Below are 23,252 nucleotides of genomic sequence, written 5' to 3' on the forward strand. Positions count from 1 at the left end.
TCAGAGCAGGAAAGCTAGAAATCACTATATAATAACATACAAGTTTCATAGGGAGATGCATCTTTTTTTTTATTGAATGATGGAACCGAATTTAGTGATTAGCACATTATAACTAGATAAAGAAAAATTATCAGCCAGCCCCCTGCAGTGAAACATGAAATAAGAAGATTACGTTAGGGAATAGAATAGAATAACAGAGTTGGAAGGGACCTTGTAGGTCATCTCGTCCAACCCGCTGATCAAGCAGAAGATACTATTTCTGACAGATAGCAGTCCAGTCTCTTCTTGAAGCTTCCAGTGATGAAATTCCCACGACGTCCAAAGACAAGCTGTTCCACTGGTTGATTGTTCTGTCAGAAAATTTATTCTTATTTCTAGGTTGAATCTCTCCTTTATGTGGGGACTGAATCAACATTAATTTGATAGCACATAAACAGTCAAGGTTTAGTGGACTTGAAAAGTATTAAGTCCAGCAGCACTTTATATTCTCTTCCATGCAAATCAGGATGTTTGAAGAAAGGAAGCTTGTTCCATTCAGATGGAAAGCACTGGTTCCCTAACAGATTGGCCTGATCCAGCTTCAGCCTTCCTAATCAGAAGAATGGCCCAAGTGGAAGCTCCAATGTGTGAGAACAGGTCCTCAATAACAGGTAAGCTGACCACTTTGGAACCCTGCAGGCGAGTCCTTACTTTATACAAACACTTTTCAGAGCGCCAGTATATTTTATCAGACACACAGAATAGATAACTGAGAAATAAACTATCATTGAGAGGGGTGGAGAAGAGCAAGATCTGCCCTTGAAGATCATTAGGAAACTTCAACTTCAGATTCGGGCTGTGCAAATAGTGTGGTGGTAAGATGCGTAGTGGCACAGTGGTTAGAATGCAGTACTGCAGGCTACTTCTGCTGACTGCCGGCTGCCAGAAGTTCGACAGTTCAATTCTCACCAGGCTCAAGGTTGACTCAGCCTTCCATCCTTCCGAAGTCGGTAAAGTGAGGACCCAGATTGTTGGGGGCAATATGCTGACTCTGTAAACTACTTAGAGAGGGCTGTAAAGCACTGTGAAGCGGTATATAAGTCTAAGTCCTATTGCTATTGCTAGAAACTGGTGCTAGATATACGGCACATATAACACCACTCCTGCATGAGTTACACTGGTGACCAGTGGGTTTCTGGGTGCAATTCAAGTGTTGGTGGTCACCTACAAAGCCCTATATGACTTGGGATCAGGGTATCTGAAGAATCGCCTTTTTTCCAGAGTTTCTACCCTCCAGCTAGATCAAACAGGATGAGCATGCTGCAGATCCTATCAGCCACAGAATGTCAGCTGAGGGGGACATTAGAAGACAAAGTTTTTCTACAGCAGTTCCTGCTCTGTGGAACATCCTCCCTTCGGAAATTAGAATAGCCCTGAGTCGACCCTCTTAGCCTTCTGTAAAGCTTTAAAGGGCTGGCTATGTTCCTGAGGCAAGGGTGATACACGGCCTCCTGGCTATAAAGTTAACAGGCCAAATGTCTTATTTGTATGTACTTGAATTAGACATTTTAATGTTTTTTTTTATTGTTTTCATGGTTTTTTCCTGTTTTAAGATGTTAAGATTTTAATTGTAATATATGATTTTGAATTGTGAGCTGCCCAGATTCCTTGGCTGAGATGGGCAGCTATAGAAATCAAATAAATAGATCTCCAACGAGGATTAAGAACATAAGAGCACATGAAGTTTTCCTTCCCTCCAGTATTAATGCCTTCTGACAGACAGGACATATTCCCTTTAAATTTATTCCTCTTAATTGTGTCACAGTTTGTTTGATTTAGAAAAAGGGGTGTATTTTTTTTAAGGACAGCTGCAACATTTCTCTGTGGTTGTACTTGGGAGAGATTTAAAGATATCTCCATGTGACTTTGACCTCTTGAGGTCCCTGAGTAATTTAATTAGTCAGTTCATTGTACCCAGCTGTTTTCCAATTCTCCCTCTTTTTCTATTATTTGTTATGGATGGAAATGATGATCATAAATGTACTAATTAAACATATTTCTTTTTTAAAAAAATAATTTTTATTAAACATTTTTTAAAAACAAAAAAGAATCTGTAACCATTTTTTCTTTCCAACAATTTCGCATGGGTAAAACATTTCTTACTTATCCATTTTTTCTCCCTTATTTCAATGTATTCTTTATACATATAATTCTAATATTAATTAATTTACATATATACAATAAATGTACACAATTTCATTTCTACAATCTTCATTTTTTCTGTTTCCTCTTATTTATTATTACATTTCTACTCCTATACCTTCCTTATTTAATCTTTCCTTGCCTTTTATCTCTCTTCTAACCACTCATACCATTTCTCCCACACTATATAATATTCTGTTTCCTCTTTTTCTTGTATCTCCTTTGTAAGTTTGTCCATTTCTGCACATTCCAAAACTTTTCTAATCAAATTATCATCAGTTGGTATATTATTGTTTTTCCAGTTCTGTGCGTGTATTATTAATTAAACATATTTCTATGCCTCTGCCTTCTATACAGACTTTCCCTGGCTTAAATAGCATCAACACAAGTTGAAACATCCACAGTAAAATTAACACAACTGCAACAATATGAAAACGAAAACCATGCCATATAAACCCAGATAAGATCTATGAAAGTAGAGTTGGCAGCAGCAGTCCCATTCAGGGAAAGTTTCTCTGAAATAGTTTGGTCTTTGTGAGTTTGTGTGACTTTCTGAAAGACCAGCAAACAGGGATGCCCAGACGCAGTTGTGGAAAAGTCTAAATCAAGCTGTAGTCCAATAGACCCCATGCCAGTAACTTCGACATTCATCCCGCTCCGGTCTCTTCCGATCCATCCAAGCCTAGTTAAAGCCAGCGCCTTTCCGATCATTGCCGAGCTAACCGTAGGTGGGTAGTCAAGCTTTGGGACTACCTTCGGCAATTTTCGGCATTTGTCGCAGTTCTTCGAGCCGGGATTACGAGCGTTAGGGAGGACCATTTTTTTTCCCCCTGGATTTTTAAATGAACTGGAATAACAAAGAGAGATGGTGATGGCACTCAAACATTATACTTCATGTTCACAAGCGAAGGGGGGGAAAAAACCCACTTTAAGAAGATTTGGGGTCTGGCTAATCTAAAGAAAAGAAGACATGATAGCAATATTTCAGTATTTGAGGGGCTGCCACAAAGAAGAGGGGAGGGGGTCCAATTATTCTCCAAAGCACCAGAGGGCAGGACAAGAAATAATAGTTGGAAACTGATCAAAGACAGAAGCAACCTGGAATTAAGGAGAAACTTCCTAACAGTGAGAACAATTAACCAGTGGGACAGCTTTGCCTTCAGAAATCGTGGACGCTCCATCACTGTATGTTTGTAAGAAGAGACTGGACAGTCACAGGTCTCAGATTGCATAGGTTCTCCTGCATGAATAGGGGGCTGGACTAGAAGACCTCCAAGGTCCCTTCCAGCTCTATTCTATTCTAAGGGGCAAATGCTACCTCTTTTGTGATATGACAGTGCCCCGCATAGAAACGCGAACTACAACCCGAACTAACTATCGTCCTCATTTGTTTCGCATTTCTTGGTATCTATCAGAGAGAGCGGAGGAAAGAGCGGCGACTTCCGACAGTCATTGCTCTAGTCTAGTCTACTCTAAGCGACGGGGACGGGAAGCGGAATCTTGGCGCTGAGTTGACCCCGGCATGTGGTGGTGCTTCGGCCGGAGTCGAGCGGCCTGGCGGAAGTTCGCCGTTTCTTTTCCCTCCGTGCCTGCTGCCCGTTCGCGATGCGGGGGGCAAACCGTGCCGCGACGTTGGCTCAGCAGCCAGCCGGATTTGCGCGAGTTGTTCGCCAGACCGGCGCTTCGGCGCTACCTGGATCAGCATTCCCGGCCAGAAGAGCAGCCCGGCGGCTTCCGTTCGGCGTTGGCAGCGCGGATTCGCCTCTTGAGAGACAAGGAAGAGGAGCTGCGTGAGACGGAGCGCTTGGCGCGAGAAGGTGAGACGTCTCCACCTGACGGACCGCCGCCTGATGGGCTGAATTGGAAGAGGGCGGTGCTCGCTGGGTGACAGCAACCGGTCCCGTCTGGCAGGGTCCCTGAACTGATCCCCAAGTACTGGCAGCCCGATTCTGACGCTGAAGTTCCCGAACGGTCTTCAAGGGCCGATCTTGCTCTTCTTCACCCCTCCCAAGGATCGTTCATTTCTTCAGTGGTCTATTCTGATAAAATATACTATATTTTATATTTATTTCTCAGTCTATTCTGATAAAACGTACTATATTTTATATCTATTTCTCGGTGGTCTATTCTGATAAAACGTACTATATTTTATATCTCTTTCTCAGTGGTCTATTCTGATAAAATAAACTATATTTTATATCTCTTTCTCGGTGGTCTATTCTGATAAAATAAACTATATTTTATATCTCTTTCTCGGTGGTCTATTCCGATAAAATAAACTATATTTTATATCTCTTTCTCGGTGGTCTATTCCGATAAAATATACTATATTTTATATCTATTTCTCAGTGGTCTATTCTGATAAAATAAACTATATTTTATATCTCTTTCTCGGTGGTCTATTCCGATAAAATATACTATATTTTATATCTCTTTCTCGGTGGTCTATTCCGATAAAATATACTATATTTTATATCTATTTCTCAGTGGTCTATTCTGATAAAATATACTATATTTTATATCTCTTTCTCGGTGGTCTATTCTGATAAAATAAACTATATTTTATATCTCTTTCTCAGTGGTCTATTCTGATAAAATAAACTATATTTTATATCTCTTTCTCGGTGGTCTATTCTGATAAAATAAACTATATTTTATATCTCTTTCTCGGTGGTCTATTCTGATAAAATAAACTATATTTTATATCTCTTTCTCGGTGGTCTATTCTGATAAAATATACTATCTTTTCTATCTCTTTCTCGGTGGTCTATTCCGATAAAATATACTATATTTTATATCTCTTTCTCGGTAGTCTATTCCGATAAAATATACTATACTTTATCTCTTTCTCGGTGGTCTATTCTGATAAAATAAACTATATTTTATATCTCTTTCTCGGTGGTCTATTCTGATAAAATATACTATATTTTATATCTCTTTCTTGGTGGTCTATTCCGATAAAATATACTATATTTTATATCTATTTCTCAGTGGCCTATTCTGATAAAATATGCTATATTTTATATCTCTCAGTGGTCTGTCTGATAAAATATACTATATTTTATATCTATTTCTCAATGGTCTATATAAAATATACTGGCGCTCCCAAAAGTGTTTGTATAAAGTAAGGACTCGCCTGCAGGGTTCCAAAGTGGTCAGCTTACCTGTTATTGAGGACCTGTTCTCACACATTGGAGCTTCCACTTGGGCCATTCTTCTGGTTAGGAAGGCTGAAGCTGGATCAGGCCAATCTGTTAGGGAACTAGTGCTTTCCAATTGAATGGAACAAGCCTTCATCCCAGTTTGCATGGAAGAGAATATAAACTGCTGCTGGGCTTTTATTACTTTTCAAGTCCACTCAGGGTTGACTGTTTTATGTGCTGTCAAGTTCGTGATGACTCAGTCCCCACATAAAGGAGAGATTCAACCTAGAAATAAGGAGAAATTTCCTGACAGTGAGAACAAGTCGCAAAAGATGATTGCATGACCTTGGTAACTGCAACTGTAATAAAATACTGCCAGTTGTCAAGCCTCTAAGTTTTGATCACATGATCATGGGGATGCCGCAACGGTTGTAAGCATGAAAAATGGTCATAAGTCACTTTTTTTTCAATGCTGTTGTAACTTTGAACTGTTACTAAATGAATAGTTGTAAGTGGAAGACTAGCTGTATACCTCCATACTTGTGGTTGATATCTGAATAGGAAAAGAGTTAAAAATACTAAATAGCCAAGAGAGAGGAAAGGAATTGTGAACCAGAGAAAAAAGATTAATAGTATTATGTTAATAGTGTGCAATCCTATTCTAGATGAAAATGAAGACTTGCGGAAGCTTGCAGAAAAGGAAGTTATTTCCTGTGAGGAAGAGGTAGAAGAATTGAGACATCAGGTAAATCACTTATTGAAGCATGACATTTAAATTCAAGACTAACTTCTCTTTTGATAAGGGACTATCAAATGCTATTATTTGGCAGTCTTCCTCTGCTGCCCCACTTCATTTCATATTTATTTTTTTTCTACATACTGCTGAATTTCTGTTCTTTTCAGGATTTAATTTCAGGGAAGAATCCCATGTATCTGGATTTGTATTTGTTATGAATAGAAGAGAGTATGTATGGTCTGGGAGTGAACTGTTGAGTTATTGATGCTTTCTGAGCTTAGTTGGGTTTTGAAGATGTTTCATCACCAGGGTACAGTTTCAATGAGTTGGTAGCGATTTGATGTTGAATCTTATGTATACTTAACTCATCTAAACCAATTCATCAACTAACACTAACCAACTGTATAGTAGGTGTATCCATTGGATTTAGGGAAAAACATTGCACAATTGTAATACATTACATAATGCTTAAAATATATGTACTGGTATTTTTTAAAAATTTCAGCACATTCTGGGCAGCATTCCTTGCTGAGGGAAATTTTATTTAAATAAAAAAGGGCTTTTTATTTATTTCAGATAGTATCCCTTTTGATTCCTTCAGAGGAAACTGACAAAAATGATCTCATCATAGAAGTGACTGCTGGAGTTGGAGGGCTGGAAGCAATGTTGTTCACTGCTGAGATGTTTGATATGTATCAACAGTACGCAGCATATAAAAATTGGACTTTTGATACTTTGACATATACTTCCAGTGTTATAGGTAAGTAACCTTTTGAAATTCTGGCAAGTACATCCAGTACTATCAGCAAGTTGTCTTGAGATAACAAATAAATTCCCAAATTCTATAGTATGTAACAGAGAACGAAGATGGAGAATCATATTATTTCAGTGCAGTTGTTTTAGAGAGCTTAAGAGTGTTAAGAATGCTAGACGTACCTCATGTAATGGCATATTTTTATGTTTATTTTACTTTGACGTTGCCTTTCTCCAGGTAGTTCACAATATAAGAACAACACAAACACAGCACAATAAATAAAAATACAATAAGGGAAATAAACAAAATACTATCAAGAACCATGTAAGGGCATTGTATATGTCAGAAGTCAGGCAAATGGGAGACACGCAAATGGGAGACATAAAGCTACATGGAAGAACAAGTATTCTTTCTTCATGAATGCCTACATCTGCATGCCCTGCCCACCTGTTAAGATGTAGACCTTCAATAAACTGCAACTAGGTGGACACTCATGAACACACATGATAGGTAGACAGACAGGCACTCTTTTTTGAATAACCTTTTTTCTGGAGACTTACACTTTGTGATTGCTTTTACTGTTTTTAAAAAATTAAGGTGGTTTAAGACATGCATCTGCCAGTATAAAAGGCCTTGAAGCATATGGACAATTTAAGTTTGAAGGAGGAGTACATCGTGTTCAGCGTGTGCCAAAGACGGAGAAGCAAGGCCGCATTCATACCAGCACAATGACTGTAGCAATACTACCACAGCCAAGTGAGGTATGTGGTTACTCTTAAGTATTTGGTTCAACATTCTGCATTCAGATAAAAGAATTCCATTCTGTTACACTTTTTTCCCTACCTATTTAGAACATGAAGACTAATTAGCATTAATAAAATCACCAAATCTTACAGTATAATTTATAGTTTGTTGCAATTAGTCTGTTGTTAGAGTGTAAGCAAAGTATTTCTTCCTGTTCCAGATAAATCTGACAATTAATCCTAAAGATTTATGTATTGAAACTAAAAGATCCAGTGGAGCTGGTGGCCAGCATGTGAATACTACTGATAGTGCCGTACGGATAGTCCATATTCCCTCAGGTATTGCAACATGACTTTCAAATGAGTGAATTTTTTAAAAAATATGCTCTCATATTTTATATGATGATGCTCAGTAACAAGATACATGCTTTATAGAAAATCTTAGCTATCAGTGTTGTCTACAATTTGGACTGAGGATGTTATTGGATATAGAACATTTCAGCATTGTAGCATAAAATCAGGAATCTAACCAAGATAAGCTGTAGTGAACTCTCATTCTGAAAATGTGTAAGGACCTGACCCAGAGACTGTTTTTTCAGTGTTGCAGTTAAGACTGGGGAACACTGGACAAAAAAAATATATATGAAAAATGTTCTTGCTTTGGAAAGGGTGATGTAATGTATAAATTAGAAAATGCTAATTTTGCATACATACTATACATATATTATGTAAAATGAGATTGTACATTGCTAACAATGCAGTCCAGTACATCTTTATGCAGAAATGTGTGTGTGTATTCTCTCTCTCTCTCTCTCTCTCTCTGTGTGTGTGTGTGTGTGTAAGACAGACAGGATTTTATTTGAGGCCTTCCCTCAACAATCTTTCAAACTTTCTTTTTTTTTAGTTGTACCTATACTACTATATTCATTTTCTTAGAACTAACAATGTAGTAGATTATATATTTCATTACATACAGATTTCTTACAAAAAAAGCCAAAGATCATTGGCTTCTGGTAGAATATATAGCACATATATAAAAATATGTAACAAAATTTGTCATTCTAATCAAGGCCTGTTCTGATTCTGCTACAGCTTCAACAGCATATTTGTTTCCAAATCCTGGCATCTTATTATTAAGTTCAAAAATATAGCAGTTGTATTGTTGAACTAAAAATGCAAAGTAATCTTCTGTACTTATTTATATCTTAACATACAAAATACATTTTTGTGCTTTACATACTTCTGATTTCTTTCTCTCTTTTTTTTTGGCCTAACTTCTACATTTCCTCTGTTGTAGGTATAGTATCCGAATGTCAACAAGAAAGATCTCAAATTAAAAATAAAGAAAAAGCTATGGAGCTTCTTCATGCTAAACTATATAGCATCAAACTTGAAGAACAAACAGCGAAGATACATACTGCCAGAAAGATTCAGGTAAAATGCGCTGCATTGTTCTTCAGATCTAAGGATGTTCTGCTGTAATAACTATGGCTGAATTTGCAGCTGAGGTGGGGGATGGAGTTAAAAGACTGGCTAGCTTGGAGTCTTTGCAGAAGAGAAAGCAATGGAAACTTGACTCCTCCATCCGCCCCCCCCCAAAAAAAAACCTTGAAGTGGTTATCTGGTTGTTCTCAAGAGAGTGCAGTTAGTCTAGTGAGATTCTTGTAAATGAGTGAGTTGCAATAAAGAAATATCTCAGATCAGCTCATGGTGTCATTCTGGTTCCTTGTACCTGACACTAAAAGATTTTCTGAAGGCAAATCAGCAGTGCACCGATACACACTGCTTCACTCAAGCCTCAGTTACAAAGAAAAACCAGAACCGGTGAGAAAAACTGTTTCTGCTAACATCATAACAAAATAAAAATAATTGACAATACCATCCATGATTTATTTGCTGTACCTGGTCAGAGAACATCAGTGAGCATGATCTAAATAGCAGACACCAGCAGACTGCTTTATTAATAAGCGATATCTTGGCCTAAACCAGCTCATGTTGAAAAGACATGGATTATAACTTGGATACATGTGGTTGAAACACAAGCGATGCAGTGTGAACCCTGAAATGTTACTGAGCGTTGGTAGAAGGAAAGATGTAGTTGTGTAGAACAACGTTCTGCCAAATTGGTGCCCTTCGTGTGTTGGTCTTTCAAAATTTCCAGCCAACAAGCTGGGTAATCGTGAAAATTGTGGCCCAAGACATTTTGAGGGAACTTGGGGCTGGTTAATTGTTTAAACTGCTTTGTCTCTATTTCTTTACTTCTTTCTCTTCTCCTATCCACTTTATTTAAAATTTCTCTGACTGAGAAAAAGCATGTTTAGATGGTTATGTAAAAGAGGTATTATGCATGTGTATCATGCTTACAAGAATTGCCTTTTATGAGTAAATGTAACAAAAGTTCACTAACCCTCCTCCAAATTTCTTGTCCCTTTCTTGAGCAGTTTAGACTGGCAGCTCTTCAGAACAGTGTATTTATGTTCTGTGTGGTTTTTGCTTATATTGACTTTGTAAATGACTGTATATATTGATGCTTTACTTTTTTCATGGTTACACACATGTACACATTTTGTTGAATTGGGAACGTTTCCTAAATAGTCAACTATTAGGATGTGTAAAAACTGATTAAATTTTTTCCCTTGTTTAGATTGGAACCAAAGGAAGATCAGAGAAAATCAGAACTTACAATTTTTCCCAGGATCGGGTTACTGACCATAGAATAGGCAAGTCAATATATCACATTGAAAAATTCATGCTGGGAGAAGAACTGCTAGATGAAATGATAGAGTCACTAAGAAAATACAGTGAATATGAGGTGTTAATGGAAGTTATTTCAGAAAATGATGCAAGCAGACCAAATTGACCTTCATCAAATCCCAGGCCATAGGTAGGAAAGTGCTTTTCAAACTAGTTTGCTGCATATGTTTGCTTGCACAGAATTGATTTACAATCCCATACATACTGTATATCAATTTATTCTGGTACTGCTTAACACCCAAACAAATATTCATTACCTGTAACAAGGGGGTTAAATGCACCCTACCCCATGGCCGGGGTGAATAGCCAGGTATTTAAGGCCTTCCTAAATGCCATCATGATATGAGCTGTCCATAGTTTAGGGGGAACCTTATTCCACAGAACAGGTGCCACAACCTGCTTCCCAGGTCCTGAAAAATGACACTGATCAAAGGGACCTGGAGCATGCCCACTCTGTTGGCTTTTACTGACTGGGCAGAAACCACAAGAAATAGGCTGTCTCTCAAATAACCAGGCCCCATGCCATGTAGGATTTTATCAGTTAGGTGATAACTAGCACCTTGAATTGCATCCAGAAGCATACTTGCACCCTAGCGCAACACAAGAAAGTCAAGTGGGCCAGGCTAAAAGCATGCTGAGACTAAATGGCTAAGATGGTGTATTTTCTAATTCGTTTCTGAAGGATTTTTATGTGTATATTAAATTTATATGCTGCCTAATTCCCAGGGACAGGGTGGCATGAAAGCCTACCTCTGTTGTGAAAAAGCATCAATGCTCCATGTAGGAACTGTTAAATACATGTATTTATTTAATTTATACAGCTGCCCATCTCAATGAGTAACTTTGGCGACTCTAATTCTGGTGAACAGAATTAAAATAGAACAAAAACAAACATTATAAAAATTAAAAATTCAGGTAGCCAAGAAACAATAACCCAAATCACTAATACAACCAAGAAGCTAAATTCTAAAAACTGAGTTATTAGACAATGGTGAGAAATTGGAAAACTGAGAATATGCCAGATTTCAAGTACTTACTCAACAGTCAACTGAAGTTGAAGTGTTTATTTGTTTTATTTCTAGGCAGTCCATTGGCTCTAGGCAAGTAGCAGTAAGAAACACTAGTAAGCTTCCAAATAGTAAACTAAATATAGTACCAACATTGTACAAAAAATGAACACAGACCTTGTCTGCCAAATTCTACATTTTCAAACCCAGCATACCCTCCTGTGCTTGATGGAAATAACCAGATCTTAACCAGGTCTTGACATAATTGTGTCGTTGCAATGTTACATGAGTACATAAATGACAGTGGTGGAAATTGATGGATATAAGTGAATTATCCAGCCTACTTGGCTATATCAGGCATAATTCGAACATTATTTTTTTGGAGATGTCCACGTTCAAATATAATGTTACATTTGAAGTCTTTTAAATAGGATAAATAAACACTTCTCAATATAAGAAAATGTAATGTAATGTAATTTCTCTGTAAATGCTAAGATGAATATTTTTATTATATTTTCAGTTTTGCAAGTTGTTTGGGACTTCCCAAATAAAGCTAGCATCTCTTGATGTTCTAAAACTACACTCAGTCAGCCTGATAATATATTTTTGTCAAGATTGCATCAAAGATGTGAGAATCTAGGATTTTACTGATCTAGTGGCTTTTTAAAAAAAACTTTTAAAAGTCTGCTCCTGACTTGCAGCAACGCTTTTTCCAAATTCTTGAGGAAAAAAAGAATTCCCCAATTCCTTTTCCATTTGAGGGGAAACTCTTTGAGGTGCTTTCTGAGCTTGATTGGTTTCTTGCAAACCTTTCATTACCCAAACTAGGTAACATCATCAGGGCTAGTAATGGAGTTTGGTCTCAGATTTCCTTTTCCATTTAGGTAATCATGTAAGGCAAGTCAAAGCAATCATCTATGTTAAGAAAAGAAAAGTCTCTGTGTAAATGATAAGGAATTTATTTATATTTTGTAAAAACTTTTACTTGAAATAAATTACATTGAGAATTATCTTTAAGAATTGGATTTTTCTGTATACTAACACTGTACTGAATACTAGTATACTAAACACTAAAACAGAAAAATTTCCTTGACTACGCAGCCTTCATTCAGAGGCAGATTCAGGTTCTCACCCATGCTTCTATTTGTTATCTTATTTTGTCTCCTGGTTTTGCACAAAAAATAAATAAGGCAGTGTAGTTATAAATGATGGAAACAGCATAGTTGTAAAAGATCAAACTCATCCCAACAACTCTCTCCCATTGGACATTTAACTGTAGAACTACCCTACCAGAAATAAAGGGGATCCCTTTGTATCCCTTTACATATGCATTAGCTTTCAGTTTAAAATTTGAAATAGCATGAATATGAAAAGTAGCTGCACCGCAGGACTGAAAAGGGCCCCAAACATCTTACATAAGATAAATAGGGAATGTATGATTTTATTCTAAACAGTCTAAAAATATGTAGCAGAAAGCAAATGATGTGGAAAGAAAAGCTCAGATTTAATTCCTAATATTTGATGAGAATGGGTTCCCAAGGAAAGAAAATCTGATTACTATATCTACATACAGACTTAGAGATATCCCAGTTCACTGTCTCCAAAACTTATCCTGGACAGAATAGAACTACTCTTTTAGTTCCAGCTTACAAATTTAGTGCAGAATACCATATTTCAATATAAGAAAATGTAATGTAATTTCTATGTAAATGCTAAAATGAGTATTTTTCTTTATTCTATTGTTTTCAAATTTGCAAGGTGTTTGGGATTTTTCAAATAAAGCTAACATCTCTTGATGTTTTAAAGCTGTATTCAGTCAGCCTGATTGAAATGATTTCCTTTAATTAAGGATTTACTGTGGCAAGTAAAACTAGCAAAATTCCTGACCCTGTACATGTAGCCTCTACTTATGACCACAATTGAGCCCAAAATTTCTGTTGTTAAGCGAAACATTTGCTCCATTTTACAACCTTTCTTGCTTAGGTTGTTAAGTGAATCCCTGTAGCTGATAAATTAGTAATCTGGTTGTTAAGTGAATTTGGCTTTGCCACTGACTTTGCTTGTCAGGTCGCAAAAGGGAATCACATGACCTTGGGACACAGCAACACCATAAATATGAATCAGTTGCCAAGCATATAAATTTTAATCACATGATCATGGGGATGCTACAAAGGTTGTAACTCTGAAAAATGGTCAGTCACTCTTTTCAGTGATGTTCATTTAACGGTCATTAAATGAACTGTTATAAGTCAAAGACTACCTATATTCTGCTACAGTTGATGGTTTCACAGATTGCTTAAAGAATTCCAAACTTCGTCCCTATTCCAGAGTCAATAACTGAAGCCATTTGAATTTGCAGAGCACCTATCCTTAGGCCATGCTTCCTGTGTACTACTTTTAATAGTAGTGTATCTTTATAGATAGAAGAATGGAACAGATGTATTTATTTAGGTTTTTAAAAACATAAAAGAATACTTTCTTGTATGTACACCTGGAGAATATTCACTTTGATGAAAATAAGTTTGATTAGAAGCCCCTTTTCTTTCCACTTAAACCTCTTCATTTTATATTTGTTTTATTGAGAAATTGTATGCTATGTTGACATCTGAAATATATGGCTTTAATTCATCTGATTTTAGTGTTGACATTTCTTAATGATAATATTGCCAGGTCATCACCAAAGAGATTTTAATGAAAAATTGAACCATAAGTATTTCTAGTTCAGGGTTATCTGTTTAACTTTACTAAATGTGATGGGATTTCTTCATAGCTTAAATGAGATACTCTGTATGGGCTTTTCAATAAATAGCCTTGGATTTTAAAATATGTGATGTGAAAACAAAGGGAAGAAATCCTATCTACCTCCTAGAAGCTTTTTGTGTGTCTGCTTGTCACATGTGGAAGGGCAAGCTAGTCTTTCCATTTCTGATCAATGCCTTTACTTTGAAGGATATAAATAATTGTGGGAAATAAGTGCATCATTCCAAAGTCACCTATAGAGCCTGCATAATTTAATGAGAAAGCATGGTTCTCAAATAACACCGGCAAGGCTCAAAACAGTAAGAATTCCCCCAGGATCACTGGGGGAAAGTCGAGAAACTTTCTATCGGTCCAATGTTTTGGATGGCCATAGCTTGCCTACTTACCGGTATGCCCCGAAATAATAATAATAAAAAAATCATTATTAATTTTTTTGGAAGTTTAGGGCAAGATATATAGAACGGGAGTCCTCGAATATGACAGGAATACTTTCCAAATTAGGCGCCATTCGGAATGGACGGTAGCTCCAATTTACCAATTTTTTTTTTTTTTTAAAAAAAGCACTAACTTCCATCCAAGTTGAGTTACTTGAGAAAACGTGCTAAGAATCCCGGCGGCCCGAATTTAAACGGCCAGTAAACTTTGCAGTAAAAGGAGCAGGACCGAAACGAGATGGGATCGGGCGCTTTATAATCCGGCCACAGGGTCTTCACTCTCTTTCCCCCTTCGCGCCCTGTAGCCACATCCTGTCCCCGCGCTGGGGGGGGGGGATGGACGGACGGACGCCCAAAGGGCCACGTCCAATAGAACGTCCCCGAACGAGAGAGAGAGCGCGCGAGCCTTGTCGCACTCCTGGGCAGGCGCCGCAGCATCTCCCGCGCTCTGGCGTGCCTTAAAAATCAACCCCCCTTCAAGCCCGCAAGAGAGGGCAGGAGCACGCGCTAGCCGGCCTCTTTTTTCCCCCGCGCGCGCGCTCAGTCTTTTTAAATCCCTTGGTTGGAGCTGAAGGCTGGCGGGCAGAATGGGAGGGGGGGAGGGAAGAGTCCCTTTCAACGGCGAGGCACACCTCGCGAACCGGCATTGGCCGCCGCCACTGGCTTCTCGTTGATTGGCTGCCGGCTGGCTAGAGCTCCTCCTGATTGGCTCTTGGGGTTTTGGATACCAGATTTAAACCTTTTAAAAGTGCCCGGAAAAGGGATTCCACCCAGAGCAGAAGGACGGTAGTCAGTCAACACTGACTTTGAAAAAAAAAAAAGAAAGCGCGAAAGGAAGCACCGCTTTTGCCCGCTAGAAAACCAGCCACTTCAGGTACCGGGGCTCGTTAGCGGAGATTTACTTTGCAGGAGAACCGGGGCTCTGTTCAATAAGGGGATTGCTGGTAAAACGAGGCTCCGATCCCCACGACTCGAATGAATGGGCTGACTCGTAAGGGGTACTCAGTTCTCGAGTGGGGTGGGGGGGGGAGAAGGAATACGGGCTGCAATGCTGCAAAGCCCCCTCTCTCTCCCTCCCAATCGCCACGGATTGAGAAACTGACGCGGGCAGAAAGTCCCGCCAGCGGAACAAGCCCATCGGCTTCTTCCCGCCTCTTGGCCGGGGGTGCCTGCAGGAAAACCTGCATCCCTCCCCAGCATGTCCTTGATCTACTGTACGGGTAGAAATATTCTGGGGGGGTGGGGGGGCCGATCATTTCCCCAACCCCAATCCCCACAATTGGCTCCATTTTTTTTCAAAATGCAACCTGGGGAGGAGGGGGGGAAGCGTGCCCCTTTGCGATGGGAGGGGGTACATCTTGGATCGCGTTGGGGGGACGTTTTCCTCTCTGTCTCCCCCATCTCTTTTTCTTGGAGGCCGCCTCGCAGTTAGCGCGCCCGGCGGACTCCATTTCCAAAGAGCGCGGGGCGGGTTTGAGGGCTCCCTCGCTTTTTGCTGCAGCGCGCCAGTAAACCAGATTGGATGGCAAGGGCAGTTGGCGTGGCTTCTGCGGCCCCTGAGCTCCCCACACCCCGACCTTGATTTAGCACTTTCCTAAAAAGAAACGAAATTTTTAAAAAGCTGCATTTTTGAAAGGCCCCGAGAAAGAAAATCTAGGCAGGGGCAGAACTCCCGCCCTCCCGTTTCGTCCTCTGCCTTTAAAGGGGATCCTTTCTGTCAAACTGGCAGGTTTAAAATTTTGGGAGGGAAAAAAAATGAGCTGGACTAATCCCACCAGGCGAGGCAAAAAGAGGGGGTTGGTGTGTGGCCTCTGACAGGCCTCCATATATATAAAGAGAAAAAGGGATCATAAATGGGCAGAAATTTTTATCCTCTGTGATGGTTTACTTTGGAATGGGCCATATTCTGGCCTTTGTCTTTAACCTGAACCCTGAGTCTCATGAGGGGGCTAAATACACCAAAACCTAAGCACTGGATTTGGTTATATGTACAGATTACAGAATTGTCTGTAATCAGTTCTGAAATGTGCTGTCTTTCCTGGTTCCCTTACCAATATCTCTTAAATAATAAAATAAAGCTTTGAAACTACCTTTATGGCTCCCCAGTTTTCTTTTAACTCCTTGATCTTATAGAAATCTGGGTGTTCTTCTCATCCACGCTGATTAATAAGGTATGGTACCTTTTTCACCCAAAGCACATGTCTTTAAATAGCTCTTGCCATGCAGCAGTTGTGCAATTCAGGCGGTTTCAAAAATGGTTCTGAAACTGACAGCCGTCATTGTCTCACAAATAGGAAGGTGCTATAGCTAGGTTAGAACCAAATAGCATATCCTGGGTGGTAGCTGCATTATACTATCCATAAATAATACCTGCAATTGATCCTTTTTCAAATTCACTGAATGATATCCTAAATGTGTAGAACCTATTAAATGCCTCTGGAATGGCTTCCATTAGCAGATTGGGGTAAGGTCATTTTTCTTCCCTATATCCACCCCTTGTGTAACTTCCACATCTACACAACCCTGGGAACAGAAGGGAGAGAAAATTATGTGAATGGAAGTTATTCGTGCTTAGTTGGACTCTGCCAAATCCGGCTACATAGAAAAGGATATATAAATTGCATTGCTAGCTTCCTTGAGAAGAGTTCTTGTATTTTGGGGTAAAAGAAAATAGTCTAGTAGCCTTTACTGAAGCAGAGTTTTTAGTCCAAGAACAGTTGGAAAAGGTTAAACAAAGCTAGTGCCATGTGTTCTGATTAGAAAAGTAGATCAAAGACTATTCAATCTTGCCCATACAGGAAAACCACTGTTACAGAGTCTGAAAAATGGCTGACCAAATTCAGAGTCCAAAGGAGATGAGATTTGCTAACACCTTACCAATGCAGGAAAATCACTGCTACAGAATGGGCAGGAAAACTCACAATCCTTAAGTAGATATGATTTATTAACTACTTAATAGGTTATTGTAAACCAAGAATGCATGTCTTAGGTTCCTAACATACCATATTTATTGCCATCTTTAATTTGAGCTCTGTTGAATTGGTCTGTATAGAAATCTTACTGAGTTTGTCTGAAGTCAAATGCCTTGCCACTTGTATTTTGTGATTGTATTAACCCTTTCTATAGAATGCCACATTTCCACAGTCCTTTTAGAACTATTTACAATTCTCAAAATAATCAAGAATTATCAAAATGAAGGCAACAATTCGTTGATTTTGTTTAAAAAAATCTCTCCTTTACTTTCAACCATTCTCTAGTTTAAAATAATGATTCGGACTAATATATATATGTATATATTTCTTAATTTCAGGGAACATTTGAAAAGCTACCCTAACCACTGAAAATGAAACGTGATTTTAATTATACCCATGTTTACTGTGGAACTTCACCATTAAAACTAACTGGAACAGAAGCAACACCAGAAGAGCCTTGCTCCGAGAGTTACAATGAAAAATGCAAAGGCTGTACCAAAGAAAAGCTGTTCTATGGTGACCTGCATCATGGAAGTCCCAAGAGTTTTAACCTCAAAAGTGGAGAAAAGCTTATGCATAATAAAGAAAACCAAAAAGTATCATGGGGGCATATTGAGAGTGCCAATGAAATTGACAATGAAAACGAAGACAGTGGATATTCATCTTTGTTGGGTATTCAGCAAAAACCCAATGATAATGATGACAGTGTGCTATTAGCAGGGAATATCGACAATTTACCAAATCATAGTTTCAGTCCAAGAAAGAATTTACTACCAGTCCTCCATTTTGAAGAACTTGTCTGCTCAACTTTGAAAAAAGCTAGCAAGCAGAATCCAAAGTCATGGGCCTTTGTCTTAGAAAAAATGGCTTCAGGGAAAATGGAATTTGTGAATCTGATTGGCAAAAAAATAGGATTAGATAAACTAGATATTCTTGGAGAATTATTTCATGGAAAATTCAGACATTTGATAGCAAACATCTTAATACATCTTAACCATACAGACTTGATAAAGTAAGTTCACAATGTTGTGTTTTCCCTTGGCAAAATAAATATAGGTTAAGTTAAACTATTAAATTTAAATATTTTCTTAAAGCCCACGATATGTTTTCCTGGGCAAAATGCTATAGTATGTGAAAATATTTCACAAGGAGACAAGCTATATTCAAAAATGTATTTCATAAATGGAACAAGATTTGCATATACCTTACAGCATAGGCTTTATGCTCATGTAAAATAACTATTGAAGCAAATTTTTTTCTAGTTATAGCATTAGGGATAAAAAAGTACTGAAGAGAATTTAGACCTTTGCAAATGGACTAGGATAAGCTTTAGAAGTAACTCAAAGTCATTGTTGGGGCAAAAGAAAATGTATTCCTAAAGGTTAAGCAATGAAATTTTTTATAATTTTTCTTTTCCACATTTTTTAAATGAAATGGTGACCCTTTCAGAAAAGGATTGGGGGTTTTCCAGTGTCTACATTGCTTTAGTTGATACTTTTCTATATCTTTAAGGAGGCAAATCCACTAAAAGCAATAAGCAGGACAGTTTTGGTTTTTTTTTAAAAAAAAAAACACTTATATTTGTGTTATATGTGTATTGAAAGTTTCTAGGATTCTGTTAAGTAATAATTTGAATGCTGTCTGATTTTAACCATGGGTTTTCTTTCCACAACAGCATGGCTAAAGTTAGCATTACATGGAAGAAAATTCTTCTTAGTGACAAGTGGGCTTTCCAGATGTATAACAAAGCACTAAAACTCAGTTTGGTAAGTTTACTGCTTCTCTATCTTTATCACAGAGACAAAACCGAATCCCTCTAAACCATACAGCAGGATGTAGGAGTTTAATCATGCAATTTCTGTTTGTAAACAGTAGAAGAGATTCAAATAATATAAAGAACAAAAATTTAATTTTTATATGTAAATATTTTTAAAAACTTAAAAATAATGTGCAAGAAAATAAATTTGCCAAAAGAACCATCAGGAAGATCTTCCTGGAGAATTGCTTTCTCCAAACATTACTATCTACACAATCCCTTTCTCTGAAGGTGTAAAGTGCAGACAATATCATGTAACAGGTGGTCCCAAACTGACTGGTTAGAGGTCGAGTGACTGGCTTTGGGTAAAAAGGCGAAAATAAGAAACCACTTTAAATTCTATAACATAAGTTAGTTTTATGACAAACAGAAAACAGACTTTTCTCCAGAGGGAATCAAGTTGGGGATTGTAAGGGGAAAAAGTATTAGTTAAATGTTCAATTCCCCAGTAATTTCTGAAAGGCTTATTTACTGTACAGTATATGGAGAGATGAAAATGTGTTATGTGCTAGTAATGAATTATTGTATTTTCAGACAGAAGCAAATAATTGTTTAATGGTTTATTAAAATTTCTTTTCTCCACAGAATAGCAACACAGTAGCTGCAAAACAATCTGATACAAGGGCATATGCTCTGCATCGTGAACCATTAACATATATTCAGAAAGTAGCATCTTCTAAAAAAACATCCCGAATGAAAGCAAACACTCAGAATAATCAGGCCTCTTCTTTCAGCCGGCATTCACAATTTTCTGAGGTAATCTACAAATATTTTAATCTTGATTTAATATACTGAAAGTACAGGAACCAGTTATTAAGATTGTCAAACTTAGCTACAGAACCTTTTGGAGCATAAGCAAACTCAAAGGCAAGAGAAAAAATAGACTATGCTTCTAGGCAAGCTCATAGAAGGGAGTTTTAGTATGACAAAGTATGCAAACCTTTGATATCCACTGATTAACGTGTAATAATGAAAAGTTATGAACTTAGTTTGAATGAGTCAATCAAATCATTAGCAATATGGGCAAGAAGTTGCACCAATTTTTAATTTTAATGTTTTAAATAATTTGTAAATTGCTCAGAATCCCTGGGAGTTGAGCAGCCATTAAATAATTACATTTTACAACGGTAAATTATTGGTACAATTAGGGACTACCATAGCTAGTGACCATTTGCAAATAAGATAGTAATTTAAAAAATCATTTCCCTAGCAATAGCATTTAGACTTATATACCGCCCTATAGCACTTTACAGCATTCTCTGCGCGGTTTACAATGAAGAAGCATTATTTGCATATTGCTCCCAACAATCTGGGTCCTCATTTTACCGACCTTGGAAGGATGGAAGGCTGAGTCAATCTTGACTTCTGTCAGGATTGAAGTCAGAATGTGGGCAGAGTTTTGCCTGCAATAATGCATTTTAACTACTGTACTTCCAGGGCTCAATGGGGTATTTACCATTGCAGTATTTACAGCCAAATTTCATGTGCCCGACAACAAAAGTTTTCAGTGTGATTATTGTGCTCTGGTCAGTTTGAAGCTGCAGTGCCAGCTGGCTAGAGATTTCTAATCAACTAATTTAAGCTCACAGAACTGAGCTTATTAGCTTGAAGTTAGGGCTTTTTAAGAAAGTGCTATGTTACGGACAAAAGCAACTCAGGAAGCTATAGCCTGTTTATGCAATCTCTGTCTCATGATGTGGGAAAAATAAATCAGGCACAAAGCATTGTACAAGAGAACCTCACCTGGATGATGTGGCAACAACCAGTGATCTTTACAGCATCTCTTTTTCTCAACCACATGTTGGTTAGGAGTCATTTTACCTATTGAGAAAATCACAAATAGATTTGTCATTAAGCAAGGACAGAGAATATTGTGAACCTATCTTTTCTAAACATGTTCCATGTGGTTATTCCAGGAAAATGGTAAAAAAACAACTTCAAAACTACATCCTGGATTATGTTGTTTTTGTTTCATTTTTTTTTTAGGTTGCAAAGACTTTGAAAAATACTGAAAGTCTGAAAGTTTGCCGTCGGTGTGGTTCTCCTGCAAAATATGATTCCTATGTGCAAAGAGCAATGTGTGTCCGAGAAAGCTGTGGTTTTGACTTTTGCACAAAGTGCTTGGGCAGCTTTCATGGTTCCAAGGATTGCATCATTGGAAAGCCTGGAAAAACATCTTTCAGACTAGAACCTCTTCCTTGTAGCAAAAAAAGCAAACAGAATTTACGGAGGCTATAATTTTCCTGACATAAATTCTAGCTAGAGTATCGTATTTTGCTTGTAGGTTCAGAAGAGGAATGAATGTGAAAGTTGTGGTTGTCTAATTTAAAAAATGCTGTGATTTTTAAAAAAATCAATTTTAAAGATTTTTTTCAGATGTCTTCCTCTCCCCTTTTTAGAAGAATGTTCAAAAATTTTAAACTACTTCTAGGTTTACATGGGAATTGTACATGGCAACCTTGACTTAAATAGACTGACTGGATTTTTATTAAGTTGGGGGTAGTAACATTTATTTTTAAAAGTTGCTTGTTATATGGCCTCGAACTTCGTGCCTTTATAAAAAGCCTTTCAGGGTTTTTACAGTACAATGTATAATAAGCAAATGATTTGCAATGCCAAGTTTTAATTAACTGAATTTCATCTGATTAAAACATTAAATATATAAGTAGGAGAAGTTTTTATAACCACACTTGTCCTGATAGCTGCTGAAACTATTAGTGTTGTCCTGTCCCATTTCATCTTCATTACTAGGTAAAGATGCCTAGAAATGTATATAGTTGTAAATACTTAAATATTTGTCTGTCAACATGAAAAATAAAAATTATCTTTATAAATAAAACCATCTCTGCTATTTGAATGTTATAGCTTTTAAAGATTAATGATACCTCCCTGTTAGCCCACTAATCACTTCAATTCAATGCTTATTAGGTTGCCCATTGACATACCTACATTGTACATGACTATGCATTTGGAAGCTGGGTGCTTGGCATGAGCACAAACTTGCTCATGCGGGTGTACACAGGTCTTTTCTAATTACTAAGCTATGCTATATGAATAGGAAGGAATAAATGGAATCTCCCTGATAGGTCCTTTGCAGAGAATTATGTTCATAAAAGGGTAGAGATGTTAACGCTATAATTCTCCAGAGGTTGAGGAATAAAGCTGCCAACATACTTTACCATTGACAACCATCTGAGGCTGTTGTGAGTTATAATTTGGTGATGCCTTAGCTTTTCACTCCTGTTAAAAGAGAACAAATCTTTTCCCCATTATATTTAGGGCAGAACAATGCATTGTTCCCCTCTGCCCCGAGATCTGGTATATTCCATTTTGCTGGCCTTTATTTCACAGAACAAAACAAAACATTTCACAGCTACAGAAAGCAACCAGAAATCAAGGCATTTTCCCTCTTTTATTTTTTATCCCAAAGCTTAAAAAATACATGGATGGTAGTTCATACTGACAAACTGCTACTTTGCCACCCAATATATAGATTAAAAACTGGCCAAGGGGAAGATTTTTAAACATTTCTCAGCCTAACTCAACATCACAGGATTGTTGTGGAGAAAATAGGAAGATGGAGTATTAGATAATGTTTGCTGCCTTGAGTTATTTATAGCAGCGGCCCCCAATCTTTTGGACACCAGGGACCGGTTCCATGGAGAGGGGGTTTTCTGTGGACCGGTGGGGGTGTGGTTTCATGTGCTGCCCAGTTTCTGGGCCAGGGGTTGGGGACCCCTGATTTATAGAATAAAGGTGGGATTTTAAAAAATTCCTTCCAAACAATATGACAGCAACCAACTCTGTAGATCTTTTTTTTCACTTAAAAACTTCTGAAGCTCAGTCAAGCACTTAGGTCACATTTCAAATACAACACTTTGTTGAACTTCATCTACTGTTTTGTGTAAAGCAACACCTACTTGGATTTGGCTCTAGCAGGATGGAGGTTCCA

General features: G+C 37.8%; 2 protein-coding genes across 3 annotated transcripts; both read left to right on the forward strand.

Moving 5' to 3' along the window:
- The first annotated feature begins 3,703 nt into the window (after nucleotides 1–3,703).
- On the forward strand, nucleotides 3,704–12,970 carry MTRF1L (mitochondrial translation release factor 1 like). Of its 2 annotated transcripts, XM_070951744.1 has the most exons (7): nucleotides 3,704–3,998; nucleotides 5,990–6,069; nucleotides 6,637–6,820; nucleotides 7,412–7,575; nucleotides 7,779–7,896; nucleotides 8,855–8,991; nucleotides 10,202–12,970. In XM_070951744.1, exons 1-7 carry the CDS (start codon nucleotides 3,704–3,706, stop codon nucleotides 10,415–10,417), a joined length of 1,194 nt encoding a protein of 397 aa, XP_070807845.1. In that variant the 3' UTR covers nucleotides 10,418–12,970. The 2 variants fall into 2 exon arrangements, with proteins under 2 accessions (XP_070807845.1, XP_070807853.1); XM_070951752.1 differs by lacking the exon at nucleotides 3,704–3,998 and having other exon boundaries at nucleotides 5,992–6,069; nucleotides 6,641–6,820.
- A 4,860-nt stretch (nucleotides 12,971–17,830) lies between these two features.
- On the forward strand, nucleotides 17,831–22,025 carry FBXO5 (F-box protein 5). The gene is made up of 4 exons (XM_070951764.1): nucleotides 17,831–18,496; nucleotides 19,160–19,250; nucleotides 19,886–20,056; nucleotides 21,287–22,025. Exons 1-4 carry the CDS (start codon nucleotides 17,856–17,858, stop codon nucleotides 21,536–21,538), a joined length of 1,155 nt encoding a protein of 384 aa, XP_070807865.1. The 5' UTR covers nucleotides 17,831–17,855; the 3' UTR covers nucleotides 21,539–22,025.
- The last annotated feature ends 1,227 nt before the right edge of the window (nucleotides 22,026–23,252 follow it).

Source organism: Pituophis catenifer, unplaced genomic scaffold (genome assembly GCF_029215685.1).
Source record: "Pituophis catenifer annectens isolate HBS135680 unplaced genomic scaffold, rPitCat1.0.hap2 SCAF_1, whole genome shotgun sequence".
Classification (NCBI taxonomy): Eukaryota; Metazoa; Chordata; class Lepidosauria; order Squamata; family Colubridae; genus Pituophis; species Pituophis catenifer.

Excerpts from the sequence above, each read along its gene's own strand:
- FBXO5 (XM_070951764.1), top strand. The coding sequence starts at position 17,856 with ATGAAACGTGATTTTAATTATACCCATGTTTACTGTGGAACTTCACCA. Across the intron at positions 18,497-19,159 it reads AACCATACAGACTTGATAAA|CATGGCTAAAGTTAGCATTA; the intron begins GTAAGTTCACAA and ends TTTCCACAACAG. Across the intron at positions 20,057-21,286 it reads GGCATTCACAATTTTCTGAG|GTTGCAAAGACTTTGAAAAA; the intron begins GTAATCTACAAA and ends TTTTTTTTTTAG.
- MTRF1L (XM_070951744.1), top strand. The coding sequence starts at position 3,704 with ATGTGGTGGTGCTTCGGCCGGAGTCGAGCGGCCTGGCGGAAGTTCGCC. Across the intron at positions 3,999-5,989 it reads GGAGCGCTTGGCGCGAGAAG|ATGAAAATGAAGACTTGCGG; the intron begins GTGAGACGTCTC and ends ATCCTATTCTAG. Across the intron at positions 7,897-8,854 it reads GATAGTCCATATTCCCTCAG|GTATAGTATCCGAATGTCAA; the intron begins GTATTGCAACAT and ends CCTCTGTTGTAG.